Source organism: Podarcis vaucheri (genome assembly GCF_965113315.1).
Source record: "Podarcis vaucheri genome assembly, chromosome: 2".
NCBI classification, from domain to species: domain Eukaryota; kingdom Metazoa; phylum Chordata; class Lepidosauria; order Squamata; family Lacertidae; genus Podarcis; species Podarcis vaucheri.
In genome coordinates, this window is record NC_138760.1 from 73,163,796 (window position 1) to 73,182,466 (window position 18,671).

Consider the following 18,671-nt stretch of genomic DNA (forward strand, 5'->3'; position numbering starts at 1 on the left):
TTACCCCAACTCTTTATGCAGAACCCCCTCCTTGTTCCACCTAATCACAACAGATGTGGCATACGGATGGAACTGCTGCCACAGAGGCACTAAGTACCGTCACTCCACGCTGTCCTACATGCTACATACTGAGCAAGGTAACTTCATGCCTGCTGATGTGCAATGGCGTAGCGTGGGGGGTGCAGGGGGGGGCGGCCGCACCGGGCGCAACGTCTGGGGGTTAGGGTTAGGGGGTGCAAATCCACGGGTTAGGGGGCGCAAATTACTTGCCTTGCCCCGGGTGCTGACAACCCACGCTACGCCACTGCTGATGTGTGCAGCCCAGGCTTGGCTTTGCAGCTAGCTTGAGCCAGACAGGATTCTAGGCAATTGACTGTGATACATTGGATACAGTGAAAAGGAGACCTGTCCATCAGACAACCTACCTTCAGTGTTCAAAATTAGCCAGGGGCATTTTAAACCTGGCTTCCAGCCACTTACAACCAAGTACAATCAACATGAGTTTCAGGAAGCAAAATGCTTTTTCTGTGTAGCCTGAGCAGGAGCAGACACCATTAAGAAAAGGAGGTCGGCATAGGTCAATATGTATATGGACTGTCCCTGTGGATCAAGCGATTTTTCTTCTTTAAGTTCTCAAAGCTCTTAACCTAACTCAAGGTTGTCATCTGAACTAGTCAGATGTTTAACTGCTAACCAATTACAGCCAGCCCATTGTTTGTGGGGGGAAAGATGACTTTGGAGCTGTCTTGCCCCAAAATGGCAACCAGATGTTCTGTTTTGGCAAATGAAACCTTGGTTTAAGGAGCCATTTGGCACCTAGCTTACATATGTGAGTTTCTAGCATTGCCTACCTACCTCTGATGACCACTGGAAACCAGGTACAGTTCTCTCTTGTTACAACGGCAAGAGACCTCCTTTGAAGACTGAAACCCCAAGTCTTCAACTGTACGCTACGCTGGAGAACTGAGATCGCACCAGCTTTGATATCCCTCAGAAGAACAGCGCTGAGAGCATGGAGTGGGGATAGGACCCAGACATCCCTCCCTTCCCACCGCCAAGCCCACCCGCCTGCCACCCCAAAAAACTTACCATGCGAGGGTGCTGGGGTTGGAGTGGGACAAACTGGCTGAGGGGAGCCATGTGTGGAGGCTGGTGTGGCGGCACAGGCGGTGGAGGGTGCAGGATGTAATGGTCGCTGGAAATGAGCGGCGGGAACGTTTGGTAGGAGACAGGGAGCTGCTGCATGGCACAGGCCTGGATCAGCTATAAGAAGGGAGGGAGGGAGGGAAGGGAAGAGAGTCACCATGAGAAGGCTACAACCAACTTGAAAGGCAGATGATGTTGGTCTGGCTATAGAACAGGGTGTGGAGAATCCCACGAGCAGCAGGCTATAGCCTCTCCTCTAAGATCGGCAGGAAACCTACGGGCCTTAAGCAGAATGCCAATATATCCTAGCCTCTTTTTATAGGTAAAAAAACCAGCCCGGCTGATCAGGTATCAAACCCAAACAGAGAAGTGGTGCAATACCCCCCTCATGGCAAATCAGAGAACAAGACATTTAACCTTCACTGCTCTCTCCCCATACCAAGAGACTCACGGGGGGTGGGAGGCAGCAGAGTGGGTAGTGCTGTCCGCTGAACATCACTGAGCATGCTGGGAGCTGCTGCGCACTGCAACCTGGGATGTGCTGGCCGGTGTGAATGGGGAAGCCTTGTGTGGTTACTGTGGTCACCGTGTAGGAGAGAGGGATGGCTCCCTGATGCACCTGGAGGAAAGAGAGCAGCAGCGGCAGAATCAAAAGTCACACCTCCTCACATGGGGACGTTCAATCTGCCTTAGATAACCCCTCGCCTGCCACTGCCACCACCAAAGAGCCCACGGCTAAAGTATGCCGAAGAAAGATGCAAGATTCAGAGAACCACAAAGTAGAAATTGATGAAATGCAATTCATAAGATTAGTGTTCCAAATCTACAGCAAACCCACAACTTATGCACATTTAACTTGTGCACATTCAGCTCCACACACGTGGCAAAAAAAATAAAATAAAAATTGAAATGGAGGCAGAGTTGTGAGAAAAATGGCTTTGACAATCCCACCCACCATTTAACCCAATGTATTTTGACCATATGCAATTTTGGCTTTAGGTGTGATCACTGTAACATAACCCCCACAGAAGTTGTGGGCTTACTGTACAAGCATGTCCAAGAATTTAAGAGTTGGGATGACACGCTCTCTGAAAGAACACTTCCCAGGCTGCTATGTGTAAGTTCTGGAGATCAAGGATGAGTTATATAGTACTCAGCTTCCTCTAGGAACCAGCACTTCAGCTGACAGACACTTGCAGCTTCTCCCTTGAAGAAGCTTTCCCATTATGGCTCTCGGGGCGTGAGGGCAAAACTTTCTGTAGGTCACAGAATTAATATTTGAACCTATGACTAGCTCATTTCATCTCCTACTGGGAAGCTGCAGGACTCTGTACAATATATGAATTTCTAAAGCTCTGCATTCAAACTGACTCTCGGTGAAAATTTCCTGAGGTGAATCTAGTGACCCAACTACCCATCAAGTGTCTGGAATCCTCCTGGGCTTCTTTTAAGAAATAGTTAGATCTTGAACGCTTGTCCACATACTTTCAATTGTATTTCATCAATTACTATTTTGTGCCTTGAAATATATACATTCTGTTTACGACTTATCCTAAGTGATTTACTTCTCCTGGTTCCAAGTCCCTCATTTTGGGATATGCGACATGCACAGAAAACTGGCATTTTTGAGCCTCTGGTCTCCCAAAAGGTTGTGTGAGCTCCCAAACTGAGACATAACCCTCACACCGGGGGACAGATCTACAGTTAGTTTATTGCCTTTGATGAAACGATATCCTGAGTTTTATTTTCATTTTATTTTGCAGATGGTTAGCAATGCAATTTTATTTTGTTTTTATATTGCACAGTGCAATGTGGAGAAGGATTTGTTATTTGAAAATGAATCGGGTTCAGTCTGTGCACCTGAAGGCCTCCTTCCTTCTTTCACTAGAAGATGTGTCATCACGTTGTTCCACCAGCCGAAAAGGGTCCCAAGTTGAGGTGTTCAATCCTTAGCCCACCTATTTTGCTTGTGATGGGTGGTTTTCAGATATATGTTAGATATACAGTGGTACCTCAGGTTACATACGCTTCAGGTTACAGACTCTGCTAATCCAGAAATAGTACCTCGGGTTAAGAACTTTGCTTCAGGATGAGAACAGAAATCGTGCTCTGGCGGTGCGGCAGCAGCGGGAGGCCCCATTAGCTAAAGTAGTGCTTCAGGTTAAGAACAGTTTCAGGTTAAGAACGGACCTCTGGAATGAATTAAGTACTTAACCCGAGGTACCACTGTAGAAAGAATGGAAGGGAGAACAGTGCTATTGTGTGTCCCCTACCCGGCAAATGGCCTGTAAAAAAGTCTTCCACAGCCACTGAAGTTTCGTTTTGTGGGAAGTCTGCAGGAATCCCACTGCAGGGACTTGCACTCCGTATTTGCTAGACACACCAGTCCAACCTATTTTGGATCTTACAGCCAAAAGCAGCACATGGTACAAAATCAAATTTCAATATGACAGAACATTCATGTCCTTGGGTTTGGTTGCTTTGTCAGTCAGGAAACGGAAGTTCTGGTGGAGAGCAACATGGAGAGCAGGAGTAGCTAAGCTGTAGCCCTCCAAACTCTCATCAGTCCCAGCCAGCATTGGCCAAGGTTGATGGGAGCTGTAGGCCACCAACACATGGGAGGCCACAGGTGAGGCACCCTGATGCAGAAAGATGTTGTTTCTCTGTGCTCAGGCTAGCAAGGCTTTTTGCTGAATACGGTTGGGAGTGGGCACCCGCTGCCAGGCACTCTACTGGCCTGGATACAGCTGTGCCAACCTCCACTGACAAAAACGGAGTATATCCAACACACAATAGCCTTCCACTTCAGTGGCGGAAAAGTGAAGGGAGCAGATGTGCTTGCCCTGACCAGGTCTGCTGGTCCTGGTCAGCTTGGGACCTCGGCAAATCCCAGCCACAGTTTCTCCATTGGTGGGACAAGATTCCAGCCCTTGGAATCCGCAGAGTTTTGAGCCATCTACCCCCCCCCCAACCCCTCCCCAGGCATCATCCTTACCTGCTCATGGAGATCCACCATGAATGGATGCTGGTGGGGTGGGTGTGCAGCCGGGTGAAGCATTCGTGGTGGCGTATTGGCCAGAACGTACGCCGGGTGCTCATCTACAGGGGTGTGTGGCTGCTGGAAAAAAGCCGGGTGCAAGTAGTTCTCATCCTGGGCTAGGAGAGTTTGCAGAGGTCGCTCGCGTCGGCCCCAGTGGTGCCGGGAAGAAGGGCTGTGGAGCCAGTTGTGGGGAGAGAAATATAGAGGGGTGACCCCAGGGGCCAGCCAATTATCTGCACTGAGCTCTCAGCTACAAATTCACCCATTTTATTGTATGTGTTTTGTTTTGTTTTAACAGCAGGGTTAGGCCAGAACAGCAACACAAGGGAGCAACTGTTGGTGCAGCAAAAAAACTAGGACACAAGTTCAGTCATAACACTGAATACAGAGACATAACATGGAACAAAGCCTTGAGTGGGTTCCTTTGAGCGGAAAGCTAAGAGATAAGATAGAATCTAAATATATATTATTTTATTATCATTGCTGCATTCTTTCCAGGACTCTGGTTTGACCAAACCCTTCAGCATACAAAGTGAATCTGTTCTTCCCGGTATCTCAGGCAGGGCTGGGAAACCTGTGGTCCTCCGGATAATGTCCAGAGTAGCTGAGCCTGATGGGAGCTGGAGATCAGCAATATCGGGGGAGACAGGAATAGGTTAAGGTGTCACATCTCAAAGAGCCTCCCAAACATGGCAGGTTCCCAGCATCTGGAGCAAAGCTAGCTTAGTATAAGGCAAGTAAATTAATCCTAAAATCATTAAAACACAGGCTTGCTATGGAGGCCTTTCAACTGATGGTTCAACACCTTTCCGCTGGTAATCCTGGTCACCCCGTCTTTCCTTCTGTACCTGCATCTTGGATGTGCATTGCAACACAGATGGCTACCTGGACTCTGGATGAGAGCAAAGCTTTAAGTTTGCTCAGGCAGTATCTGGATTAATTTTGTTCAGATACCTACACAAACACCTTGCATGTAAACAAGCTGTGCGTGTCAACGGGATAACACCAGATGGACAGTGCAAGGTTTTCTTCTCATTTAACTTCATATGAGAGGAAGATGGGAGCTGGCGGGTAAAGCAAATATGCTCCAGAAAATGTTGGCTTACATTAATATGGATTGCACTTTTGCTTTCAGAATTGCATAGGGAACCTTTTGGAAATTAGAGGGGACCACTTTCACTATCCGCTTACATACAAGGAGACTCCGGCTTTTCCAGCGCTTCCCTAAGAAACCTCCAGGTGATCTGCACAGTGAAAGAGAGGAAGAGTCGTACCTTCTCCTGAGGTGTGCTGGGCTGTCACAGCTTCCCCCTGAGAATCGTCGCTGGTCAAAGGGGACAGAAGGAGGCCGCCTATTCACTGCCAGTTCCCATGGTCGCATTGGGGACGTTGGCAAGGCAGGAGGGGGTGCTGGATCTCAGACTCCAAACACGACAGCACCCCAGTTCTTTGGGATCTGTAGAAAGTGGAGAAACAGCCAGTGAGCCGGAGCTTGGAGGCAAGGAGAGGCGTCAAGCAGTTTCAGTTCATGACAACAGTCATGCCATGATCAGTCGTGCCAACGCTAGGAGGCTACAGCACATCGGGAAGTGGTGGGGAAAATGCTCCATGCGTTCAGCCACAGACCAGGCCTCTTCCCTAATTACATCTCCTCCCGCAATGCACATGAGGTGCTCTCCCCAAATGTCTACTTCCTCTGCTCAGACCCTTTCCACCAGCCTTTCCCTTCCTCTACCTGTATCTCTCCATGTATCGTATTCTACCCCTGCCTCCCTGAGACACACTGACCAGTGAGCTTTGTGGCTGAGTGGGCATGTGGCGGATTTGGCTTTTGGTTTTGAAGACCAAGTTCAAATGCTCTCACCACTACACCACACGGGGACATGCCTCTTCCAGGAGCGAATGTTTTGTGAATCGGACGCTGACTGAGAGGCATGCAAATGTATGGCATGTTTTGAGGGGGGAAGAGTTAATATGGAGAAGTGTTGCTCCCCCCCCCCCATGAGCACAGGCCACTACTGCCAACCAAGTGCCAATCTATGCCTGTCTAATGGCGGAAGCAATCTCAGAAAACCACACGGCTCACAGCCGAGCCTGTTCCCAAAGGTGGGAAGAGGGGGCAAGACAGAGCAGAGCTCAAAGGCTCTGATGACAGAGCGGTGTGTGCATAAAGTAGCTGTGATAAAAGACCAACCCCCCCCCCATGGGAACTGCTCCTCGGCACAAGCTTTGTACTTTCCTGCCCCCATCTCATCAACGGCATCAATTTCATCACCATTAGCGGAAAGGCTGCACGTCCTATTAAGCACACAGCTGGCAAATGACCCAAACAGAGCAAGGAGATGCCCCCAACTGCAATGCTTCTGCAAACAGATGACTTTGTAACAAATCCCCGGAATTAAAACACAGCTGTGGTGCTTTTCTACAGGGTCCAGGCCTTGGCATGGGTGGACAGCGTAATACCAAGGAGTCTTGAGCACTGAGCACCACGGGCTGTGTGAGCAGCCCCAAGTCTCTTCAGAGAAAGAAATGTCGCTGGGCAGAGTTCTGTTCCCTTACAGTATCCTTGTTATTTTATTCATTCCCATGGAACACACCATGAGCAGCCAGAACTATGGACAGCGGGGAAACAAGCCTGTTTTGCAGAAGCCACTGGCAGGCTGGATGTGGGCAAACAAGGTGAAACACAGCCGGGACAAGGAAGCCTAGTGGTCCTGGGGCTTGATCTGGACAGGGCTGAACTCCCCTTTAAAAATCAGCTTCACTGTTTGAGAGTGCTCCAGACCTCAACTTGGATCCTGGATGGTCCATATAGTACCCATTAATATTGGATTGCTGGCACACACTTTTACGCGGGGCTGCCTTTGAAGACCACTAAAAATAGTAAAATAAAATTCTACTAGAATGCTGCCGAAGGAATTTTGAGCAGTATCAGGTTTTAGGGTCACATTACTAACAGCCTGGTACAATTTCATTCTGTGCCATCAGGTAGGGACAAACACACTCCAAAAGTATGGGGTGTGTGGAAGTCAGTTAGTCTCCCACAAATCCTTATTCCAGGTATTCCTTAAATGTGGGTGTTGCAGGACACGCACTCCTTAATTTAGGGAGCAATCTATGCTTTAATTTTTATGGCTTTGGGGAGCAATTCTACCCCTAACTGGAATGACTGAGAAGGCAAAAAAACAAAAACAAAAAAAACAACAACCCCAAAACACTCACTCTAGGAATAAAAGTAAACTCAAAACTGATGTTCAATGTTTTTGATATTTAACTCAGAACCTATTCTGTCCATTTTGTGGGGGAAATAACAGATGAAAAGACTGTGGGCAACATCTAAGTAAGTAGATGTGCCAGCCCAAGTATTTCCACTTGTGCCATGGAAAGTCTCCCTCTCTTCTCTACACGTTTCCCTAAATATGTTATGGGGCTTCCACTGACCCTGCGATAGATTTGGAGAGGGCACAGGGGTGGAAGAAGTTCTGTTGCACATGTGGGAATCCTTGCACGAGTGCAGGCATGGGCAAACTCGGCCCTCCAGATGTTTTGGGACTACAACTCCCATCATCCCTAGCTAACAGGACCAGGGGTCAGGGATGATGGGAGTTGTAGTCCCAAAGCATCTGGAGGGCCGAGTTTGCCCATGCCTGCACTAGCAGATCTATTTAGTTGGATATTGCTCAATATGTTGTCTATTTTCATGTAATAGACAAATCACTCCCTTCCCTTAACAGTACCACAAATGGTAGCAGGGGTCAACAGTACCCCAAAGGCATGGGGAGGACGAAATTTGCCAGAAAACCCCCCACAGATGACACTGACTGAACCCATACAACTGCAAACAGGCCTGAGAAGTGAGCTAAAGTGGCACAGTGGTCACAGAGTTTTGGACAAGGACTGGGGAGACCCAAGTCGGCCTCCCCTTCCTCTCACTGGGTGTCCTGAAGCCAGCCACAATCTCTCAGCCTAAGCCACCTCACAAGGTTCTTTGCAAAGATAAAAGGGAAGAACCACACATGCTGCCTGAAGCTCCTTGGAGAGACAGGATGCAATTAAAATAAGCATCAGCAAAACACTAGGATTAGGAAGTCACACAGGGCAGCAATGTGAAAAACAGCAACAGGGTTACCCTAGTCTAAGCTTCAGGAGGAAGTCCCTTTGCCAAATACACACACACATATATAGACTCAAACCCAGCTACAAGGTAGGCAAGGTGATTGATGGCAGACACCGGCTCCCAGCATTGTGGAGGCAGTGGACTGGACTGTTCCCTTAACACTGAATGTAGCCGCCATATTAACCAGGAAGGCAGGTTATAGTAGTCTTATCAGAAAAAAATCTAGTTTGATTTGACTCTACAGCATGGGTTCAGTTGTTCTGATCCCATACTTCCACAGGAAACAAAAGGTAAAAAGCCTTGTCCCCCCCCACCCCCACAAGCCTGCCACATCTTCGCAGACCTTCTCCCAGCTGAGCAACGTAGTGCCACTGCATCCCTCAGAGTCATTTCTCATCAGCATATGGAGCAAGTCGATGCCCTCAATCTTTCAGTGCTGCTGTCAGTGCCCTCAATCTTCCAGTGTCCCCTAATCTTCGGCAATTTGAGCTCAGCAACCTCATCATCTCCTTAATGAGTGCAGGCATGGCCCCAGCCAGGTCCCGAAATTCAGAGCTCCGTGCCCATACCGGGGGTCACCACACTCATTTGCTGAATATATACATACATATATATGCACACACTGAACTGTACTTTCCTTCCAGCCCTGATTGCCATAGAAACCTCCACGCCCAAGGTTTGCCAAGCATATGGATGTTATAAAAAGCAAGCTCTTCCAATGGGTCTGCAGCCCCAAACCCCCTGCTGATCATCTCCCTATGATGCTTGCTAATCAACTTTATTTGCAAACACACACCTAAGAGTCAGACGAAAATGAAAACATTTCTCAAGTGTCCTTGGTCATGGCTTCACATTTTGCCTAGCAAAAACAACCTTCATAGGAGGGTGAGGGACAGTGGAGGGAAGTCACAAGGGTGTTTTAATGTTTGTAACCTAGGATGGTAGTGTCTATGCGTTTGTAAATAAAATTTTCTAATTAAAAGGGGGGGGGGAGGTCTTCATCATTTTCTTAATGTTTCTTCACTATTAACCCCTTTTCTTGGCCAGAAAAACTCCTACAGTGGTGCCTCGCAAGATGAAATTAATTCGTTCCGCGAGTTTTTTCGTCTAGCGAATTTTTCGTCTTGCGAAGCACGGTGTCGGAAAAGTTTTGGGAAAGCTTCAAAAATCACCAAAAACCTCAAAAAAGGCTACCACACCGCGTTCTATGAGTTGCTCCTCGAAGTCAAGTCGCAACTGTATTAACGGTGTTAAGAAAAAGGAAACAAACTTGCAAAAAACGCAATACGTTTTCGTCTTGCGAAGCAAGCCCATAGGGAAATTCGTCTTGCGAAGCAGCTCAAAAACGGAAAACCATTTCGTCTAGCGAGTTTTTCGTCTTGCGAGGCATTCGTCTTGCGGGGCACCACTGTACTGCCTACTGCATGGGTGGAGGGTGGGGTGAGACAGAAGAGAGGGCCAGCCCTGTTCAGTGATAAATACGGACAACTTGTTAAACACTGGGTTTTATTGTTTAATAAACTAATGCTAAGTGAGTGTTGGCTGGGCACATTGCAGGCTCCCAAAGTGCATTTGAATTTGTGTGAATTGTGTATTTGTATTTTCCCCCTGGCTCTTTTTGTTCAAAAATGTCTCCCAAACACTGTAATCCTATATTTACCTTAGCAGTGACTAAGTTTATGGTCCAACTTCTTTAACCCTGGTCTTGCAGCTTTCAGAATATGCCCACTGGTGGAAAATCTTTCCCTGTTGAGGGCATTATTCTCTCAGGGGCTCATCTGCCGTTAGTGGGTAAGGTTCAAGTGAGTGGGGCACCCTTTCCCCCTCCTGGCCAGTCACACTGAGTTAGGCCAAGGGGAAAGGCACATGAGGCTACAAAAGAGTTTAGTGCGCTAGTTCCTGTTTTCAATATACCATATGGACTACCACTAGATACAAATGCTCTGGTTTTGTTTAGATGGCAAAGGGAAGTAGAAATATATTAATGTTCATTAACTTGTACCACTTGTTTTGAATTTCTGTATTTGAGTTTGTCTGTGCTATATATTAATAAAAACCCCGGTGAAAAAAACTGTGGCCCTGAGGTCATAGATTCCCCACCTCACCCATCTAAATCAGTTAGCTGCAAATTGCTTTTCAGACCACAACACATGCAGTGGTAAAGCTATTTTCTTTATTTTCTTCTTATGGAACTCTTACCAGTGTTGATGCTAGAATCTTCCTGCTTCTTTAATGAACTGATGAATTGATTTTATAATGAATTGTCTGCGGTGTCTCTCCCTGAGACGTGTTTTGCGGAATTATTGTTTTGGGGTTATGCATGGTTTTTTATTATTATTATTATTATTATTATTATTATTATTATTATTATTTATTTCTGATTGAAGTGTATTGTATTTTTATGTGCTGTAACCTGTGCTGGGATCTTCTTGCGAAAGACATCTTAAGAAATTTAACAAACTAATAGCAGCAGCAACAACATCATCATCATAATCTTGCCACTCTTCAGTCCATGATTCTGAAGGGAGCATCACAGGAAGTGTTTATAAAAGATAAATGAGGTCATATAGGCAAGATTTACAGTGCAATGCTGTAGACTGAATAACAAATCTGTCACATACTTGAGGTTGTGTGTGGACCTCCAGTTCGGCCACTATTATGATATGTTGGCAGCAAAGTGCCTTGACCACATTCTCCAACAGACATTCCATGACTGAAGGCCATCCCCAGTTTCTTTCTACATGCAAAATCTGAACTGTCTTACAAAAAGTCCAGGCTGTTTGTCCATTGACTCCAATATGGTCTACTCTAACTGGCCATGGTTTTCTAAGGTCTCCAAGCAGAGGGAGGTGTCTCCCATCACTAGTTACCTGATCATTTTAACTAGAGGTGCCAGGGACCGAACACCCACGGATATTCCATGCAAAGCATGGGCTCTACCACCAAACTATGGCCCCATACTCCTGGGCTCTGCTTTCTGCCTAGCTGATCAGGTGGCAAAGACTACCTATAGCCAGCTGAGGTTGGTGCGCCAGCCATGCCCACTGCTGAGGGAAGACCTGGCCACAGAAAGAGATTATTTATTAAAATAATTTATATATACTAGTTAATGCAGTAGTTTCTAAGCAGTGTGCAATGGGAGACATCATATATCACACACTTAACTAAGTTCAGAGAAAATTCACTTAAAATGTCTGCATATTTTAATGTAAGTCTTCACATGCCTTCATTAGATTCAGGTTGGATTACCGCATCACATCCTACATGGGGCTACCTTTAAAAAGTCTCTGGAACCCCAGCTGGTCCAGAATGCACCTGCAAGGATGTCAGTGGGTGCTCAGGTAGCTCAGTTGGTTTGGGTGTGGTGCTGACAATGCCAAGGTTGCAGGTTTGATCCCCAAAAGGGACAGCTGCATATTCTTGCATTGCCGGAGGTTGGACCAAACGATCCTCGAGGTCCCTTCCAATGCTGTGATTCTATGAGCTATCCGTTCTATGTCCATGGCATCATTTACACGGCTGCACTCCTTAGCAATACGCTTCTAGGCATAATTCAAAGTGTTGGTGATTACCTTTAAAGCTCTAAATGCTTAGGTCTTAGGAACTCCTCTTTCCATATCATTCTGCCCGTTCCCTTTTCTGTGTCCCACCTAGGCTGGACACAGGGATGAGAGGAGAGGCCCTCTTTGTGGCTGCACTTAAGATTATGGAACACTTTGCCCTGTGAAGCATGGATGGCCCACTCCCTTGCTCCCCGTCCCCTCTTAAAATAACTTCTTAATGTTGCTATTTAGTAATATAAAAAGGAAATGATGAATTTTAAAAAGCCATTATGAGGAGCAGATAGCATGTAATGCAACAGAAGTACTGAAAGTAGCCTGAGCATGGCATGCAAATGGTGTGAGGGTAATCCCAAGCAATCATTTCAGAAGGACAGATGAAGAGACACAAATGTTCTGCACAGGGATGGATCTAAGCTAAGCCAATCAAACTTGGTTCCCATTAGTTCCCTTGCTGTTTTTCCTCAGTTACGTAAGACAGTTTTGCTCTGCCAGGTCTTTGTTGTGTGTGGCAGATAATACAACGGCTGTTCCCATCTCCTTGATTTATTCTTTTTTAATATTGCTTTATTAAACAGCAATTTCAAATGTTGTAAACTGCCGAGCGGAACATTTGCATCAGAAGAAGAGGACATTAAATATCTAACTTGATCCCCCCCAATCACAGGGATTTGAGAGTGCACAAGAGGAAGTATGTCCTAGTCCATAAGTGCTGGCATAAAGCAAGGGCAGCCAAAGTTGTGCCACCCAGATGTTGCTGGACTAAAACTCCCAGCATCCCCAGCCAACATAGCCAATGGTCATTGATGATGGATGCACAACATTGGAGGGCACCATGTTAGCAATATATGGATTAAGACAAAGACATTGCCCCAAAATAACAAAAATAATAATCACAAGAATAATTCTGCTTCCTTTATTTTACATCTGTAAAAAGCGGAATGGCATAAACCTCCCATGTGTTACAGAGCACTTGGTTTATAGATTTAAAAAAGCAATCTGCACATATTATAAGGAAAAGACAGCCCCCCACCTCTCTCAAACAACGAGGATCATCTGCATCTTGTTGAAAAATCTCATGCCAACAGCCTTTAGCATAGCATCCCTATATATTAATCATACATACATCTCACTAATTATGCAAGGCTATGTGAGCATCACCATCTGCCCCAACAACAATGCCCACATGAGGAGCATGATTCACCCCCAGAGGCTCACACCACAGGGGACAGAGCTACTCACAGATCTCACTCAAGAATGATTTTCAAAGCCTTCAAGAGATAGCAGCAGAAATCACCATCATCCTCTCTGGAAAAAGAGGTAGTCTACAATTGCCTACCAGTTGCTGTTGGACTGCAGCTCCCACCAGTCCCAACCAACATGGTTGTGTCAAGGATGATGGGAGCTGGAATCCAACAACATATGGAGGGTAGCATATTGGCCAACCCAGCAGTCAGGAGGATGGCAAGTCTCTAGAAGAACACTTGTTCCTTAGAATAAGCTGAAGGTGCTACTGCCCATCTAGCTTCAGAGAGAAGGACCTCTCCTTGACATTTGTTGAAGGAAAAAACAGGAATGCAGGAGACAGTTGGCTCAGCAGAGACACCCACTTCAACCCATCCCGCAAGCAAATAGCTCTTTAAACCCTCCTTCTGGATATCTCTTGTACACTACAATATAGCTTCCTGGATCATGCATGATTAGTTTTGAAGGTTTCTGGCACCACAGGTCCTCTACCCACTGTAGTTAGACTGCTGCTGAAATCAGTCACAACATGCCAAGCTACACCCTTCCACAAGCAAATGGGGTTATTACAGTGTAGGAAGCATGGTGTATAAATTCAGAAAAATAAATATATGACATTTCACCAGAGAACAGGGTCTGGGAACCTTTTTCAGACATAAGGTTGCATTCCTTTGTTTGTGACCTTCTGGGGGCCCAGAATGTTTGTGGCGTGGGAAACAAAGGCAAAAGCAAGCAGAGCAATGGAGACAGCTATTAACTTTTGTGCACATCCAGCCACGCAAAAGTCTACCCCACACCTCTTCATCTTCCGTCCAGGCAAGCAAGTGGCCTCATCACAGCTGCTCAGGAACACATTCCAGCCAGGCAAAAGCCCTCAAGGAGAGTGCAGAATCAGGCAGAGGAGAGGGTGAGGCCTTGGGAGTCTCTCAAGGGCCAAAGAGAAAGGCTTGGAGGCTGCACCTGCCCCCCCCCTGGCCTGAGGCTCCCCACCTCTACCATAAACACATCCACGAATTTCCACCTCTCTCTCCCATTTCTCCCACATATGAACATCCATGTCCATTGCTCACTACCTTCTGCAGGATATGAAGAGTTCCCTAGAGGAGCTCCCCTCATAACACTACTGGTCTCTCAAAGCCAAGTTATATTTGCAGCCCCCACTACAACACACACACAGAGAAATGGCAACCAGGGCAGGCATTCTTTTACACACACTTCTGAAGAAGTGTCCATGCACACGAAAACTCATACCAATAACTAACTTAGTTGGTCTCTAGGGTGCTACTGGAAATTTTTTTATTATTATTTTATTTTATTTTGTTTTGACTATGGCAGACCAACACAGCTACCTACCTGTAACTAGAACTATGGAAGGTACCACATTGAGCCGCATGAAATGGAAGTCCATCAACCTCACTAAGAAACTTGCACAGGTACAGACTGACATCTTCTTTCTGACTAAATGCAAGAACCTGAACATTATACCTAAGGGTCTTAGAATTAAGAACCCTCTACAATCTACTTATTCTACATAACTGAAGAAGTGTGCATGCACACGAAAGCTCATATCAATAACTAACTTAGTTGGTCTCTAAGGTGCTACTGGAAGGATTATTTTATTTATTTTATTTTGTTTCCACACACACACACACACACACACCCCTACCTCTGACTCAGGTGCCCCAACTTCATAAAACTATGGATCTGTTATTCTATTACTGATCAATTAGACCCCAATCTTACCTCTGTTGGTTAAGAACATAAGACGATCCCTTTTGGATGAGGTCAAACACCCATCTAGTCCAACATTCTGTTCTCCCAGTGGCCAACCAGATGTCTATGGAAGTCCTCAAGCAAAGACTGTGCAACAGTGCTCTCCCCACCTGCAACTAGTATTCAGAGGAAGGTGCTCTTCTATAATAATTATTCTGCTGCTGGCAACTGGGGACAGGGTCTCTAACAGGCAGCAGAAAGCTTGGAATGCCCCTCTTAACGCCCACCTCTTGCGGATCATTTTTTTCATACCCCTAATGCTTAGGACATCTATCTCGTACCAACTGCTATGTCTGCACTGCATTACAAAAACAGGACAATACTCAAGTGTTGCAGCAAGCTCAGGCCAACATCTCATACATGCCAGTGGAAAAACAAAGGTACCAACCTTTTCAGTACCTGCCTGGAACAGATTACAGTATTATAGCTGAGAGTTTGTGATATTAAAGGTCCCACATGAATACTCTGTAACAACGCACTAAACTCAAGGAGGCCAATGCAGTTATAATAGATTTGGGGGAAATGATTTAAAATGACCACTTGTCTGAAAGACAGAGGCTATAAAAGTCCGCCCAGTTATCCAACCTAGACCTTCTGGTTCAGCTGGAACACACAAGCAAGACAAGCAGCATATGGAGATGATGGCCTGTCTTGCTGATCAGCGTTGTCCTAGCCATCTGTCTGCAGCCACCTGTTGTCTTCTTGACTTATTGAATAAGAACATGTTTTTTGGGGGGGGGCATCCTACACAGATCTGTGCTGTCTCTAGGACAGCAGGACAGCAGTCAACAACCACAGGGATAAACAATCAGAGAAAGAAATATTTATTTGCTAAAAACAAACAAACCCTGAGATCACAATCCTGCTCTTAACAAGGGAGCTGCAAAGTGAAGAGAACTACACATAAATGCCCTTGCAACACCACAATACAGTTAGTCATCACACTGTACTGTCAAAGGTAAACAGCTCCAATGTTGGGGCAGAGATAGGAAGTGCAGCAGCTGCAACATGCATGGCCATGTGCAGCTCACAAACGGTTGTAGAAAAATCATGGGAGCAGCAACAGCAGCAGTTATGTGCCCTTTTCATACTTGCAGGCCAAATTCCGCATTACGTTGAAAACTTGAGCATCAACTTAAAGTTTTCATACAACCCTGCAAATTTTCCGGCTTTGGATCCAATCAACGGTACCTTTCCAGACCAGCTTTTTGGAATGGAAACTGAGGCACATGTTGGCCATGTTCAGATAATAAGCCAAGATACAATTGCGCCTTTTGCCAACGCATACACTTTGCCACATGAGCAAACCAAGCAGAAGTCTTCAATCAACCATGCTTTCTTCTTTCCTCCAAATTGGGAAATGATGGTTGTTCACTAAGAAATAAGCCAGGATATTAAAACATGATTTGAAGGTGCCTTAATATCTTAGCTTCTTCTGAAGCTGGCAACCAGTTTACCAGTCTGGGTGAAACAAAAAAAAACTATGAGTGGAATTCAACATAGGGCTAAGTGGGGCATATACAAAGGGAATGAAGACCACTCACAGTGGGATTCTTCCTCCTTCTCTTCCTTCCTGTGACCCCTAAACCTGTTATGGTGGTCTTTGAGATCTGATTTTTCTTTGGGGGGGGGGGGAGTCCCACTGCTTAGTTGAATGTCACTCTCTGTTTAAATAGAGGTTTCCTGGTTTACCTGTAGAGGGTTTATGCTTGAGCAAAAGACCTTTTCATACCTCAGGCTAATAATGCCAGTGACCAATTATTGTCTAAAAGTAGTCAGAATTACACTTCTTTTGAAGCAACCACACTACTACCTTGTTTCTAGATGCAATTCAAGGCACTGGTTTTGCCTCCAAAGCCCCAAATGGTTTGGGTCCTGGTTACCACAGGGAGTGCCTCTTCTTACTTTTTGCCTTCCCAAAATTTGGGATCACCCAATGGGTCACATAGACGAATACTACTTTGTATGGAAACAAGGTATTTTTCTGCACTCTCCATCACAATGTCCATGCCTCCCACTCTGACAACGTCCATGCACTTCTACTTTGTTATGCCTTTAATACTTCTTTGCCTTCCTCTTAATTAAAATTAATTTCAAGATGACTTACAAATTAGAAATGCATTCAACACCCAACCAAAAACAATTCCCTCAGAGAATTAACCTTGTTCTTGCTGCACTGCGTTTCTTTTAGTTTTTGTATCATTTCTGGTTTCTTTTCAATCGGCAATTTAATAGTTTTATCAGTTGGTTTTATTCATTTAAGTAAGATTTACAGAATGCTTCATCAAAAAAAATATCCAAGCGGTTTACATAAAATAACATTAAATTTTTATTTTAAAATGCAGGTAAAAGTCACAGATTTATTTTTTTAAAGCATGCATAATAAAGTTACATGTCTGGGCAGGCTTACTGAAACAATTAATTTTTTGGGCAGTCTACTAAAATACAACAGTGAGGGCATATCTACATTCAATACATCTTTGTACATTATATTTGTATACAATATATGTAATGTATTTGCAGAGAAAATACTTAAATGTATATTGTACACCACTTTGGGAACATGAGTTGAAAAGGTCTCTTCAAAATTATTTAAAGAAATTGAACAAAAATGCCTCATTTCCATTCCTGGCTTGTGCTGGACAATCCTGTACATATGAGGCTGCCCTGTACCAAGTCAGACCTTTGGTCCATCAATTTCAGTATGGTCCACACCACGGATGAGGAACCTCAGGCCTGAGGGGCCAAATGCAGTTCCGTAGGCCTCTCTACATGGTCCGGGCCACATGCCTCACAGGACCTACTTCGTACCCTGCGGGTTTCTGCTTGAAGTCCTGGAATTTTGATGATGACACTTGCTTGACTAGATGGGAGACAAGGAGGGAGTGTGAATGTGTTCAGAAGCTAGCCTACTGTACAAAGGTGCATTTGGCACCTTCATCATACAGCTTCCTGTGAATGCTGAAGATGCATGGTTTTTACTCTGACTTTTCACACTTCAGGTGTGTATTTCTAGGGCCCACCTTATTTATGGTTTAAAAATATATTTTTTAATATTGTGTTTTAATGCTGTGAACTGCCCTGGGACCTTAGGCTGAAGGGCAGGTTATTAATAATAATAATATTTTATTATTAAATATTATAGTAATAATAATAATAATAATAATAATAATAATAATAATAATAATAATAATTTACATCCAATACTCTGCCCAGTTTTGTCTCTAGCTCCATCCAACACTGGAATGTGGCCCTCAGAAGATTGTGTGTTCCTTGGACTAAAAGGTTTAACAGTCTTCCAATGTTTCAGGCAGGCTTCTCTACCTTCTACATGGGAAGCAGATGTTGTACCACTGAGCTCCAACCCTTCTCCCGTCTATTCAGCACCAAGTCCACCCGAGTTACATTGGACTTACTCCCAAATAAGTGCTATACGACAGGGGTCAGCAACCTTTTTCAGCCGTGGGCTGGTCCACCGTCCCTCAGACCATGTGGTGGGCCGGACTATATTTTGAAAAATAAAATAAAAATGAATGAACTATGCCCCACAAATAACCCAGAGATGCATTTTAAATAAAAGGACACATTCTACTCATGTAATAACATGCTGATTCCTGGACCATCCGCGGGCTGGATTGAGAAGGTGATTGGGCCGCATCCGGCCCCTGGGCCTTAGGTTGCCTACCCCTGCTATAGGATCACAATTTGCATCTCCCTACTATGGTCCATGAGGCTCATGGCAACAGAGAACTGAATTATTTCCCCTCTGTGCAGGGTTCAAAATTAGCAG

General features: G+C 45.3%; 1 protein-coding gene across 3 annotated transcripts in view; it reads right to left on the bottom strand.

Annotated features, from left to right (window-relative positions):
• The window catches only part of RNF44 (ring finger protein 44), a 66,867-nt gene that overhangs the window by 13,252 nt on the left and 34,944 nt on the right, over nucleotides 1–18,671 (bottom strand). For all 3 annotated transcript variants that reach the window (XR_014217090.1, XM_082213570.1, XM_082213571.1), the window contains exons 2-5: nucleotides 5,461–5,642; nucleotides 4,142–4,358; nucleotides 1,598–1,765; nucleotides 1,090–1,263 (exon numbers count right to left, since the gene is read on the bottom strand). Coding sequence is in view for 2 of the 3 variants with exons in the window: in XM_082213570.1 (XP_082069696.1) it covers nucleotides 1,090–1,263; nucleotides 1,598–1,765; nucleotides 4,142–4,358; nucleotides 5,461–5,567 (666 nt within the window). In the remaining variant the exon portion in view is untranslated. The remainder of the gene's footprint in view (nucleotides 1–1,089; nucleotides 1,264–1,597; nucleotides 1,766–4,141; nucleotides 4,359–5,460; nucleotides 5,643–18,671) is intronic.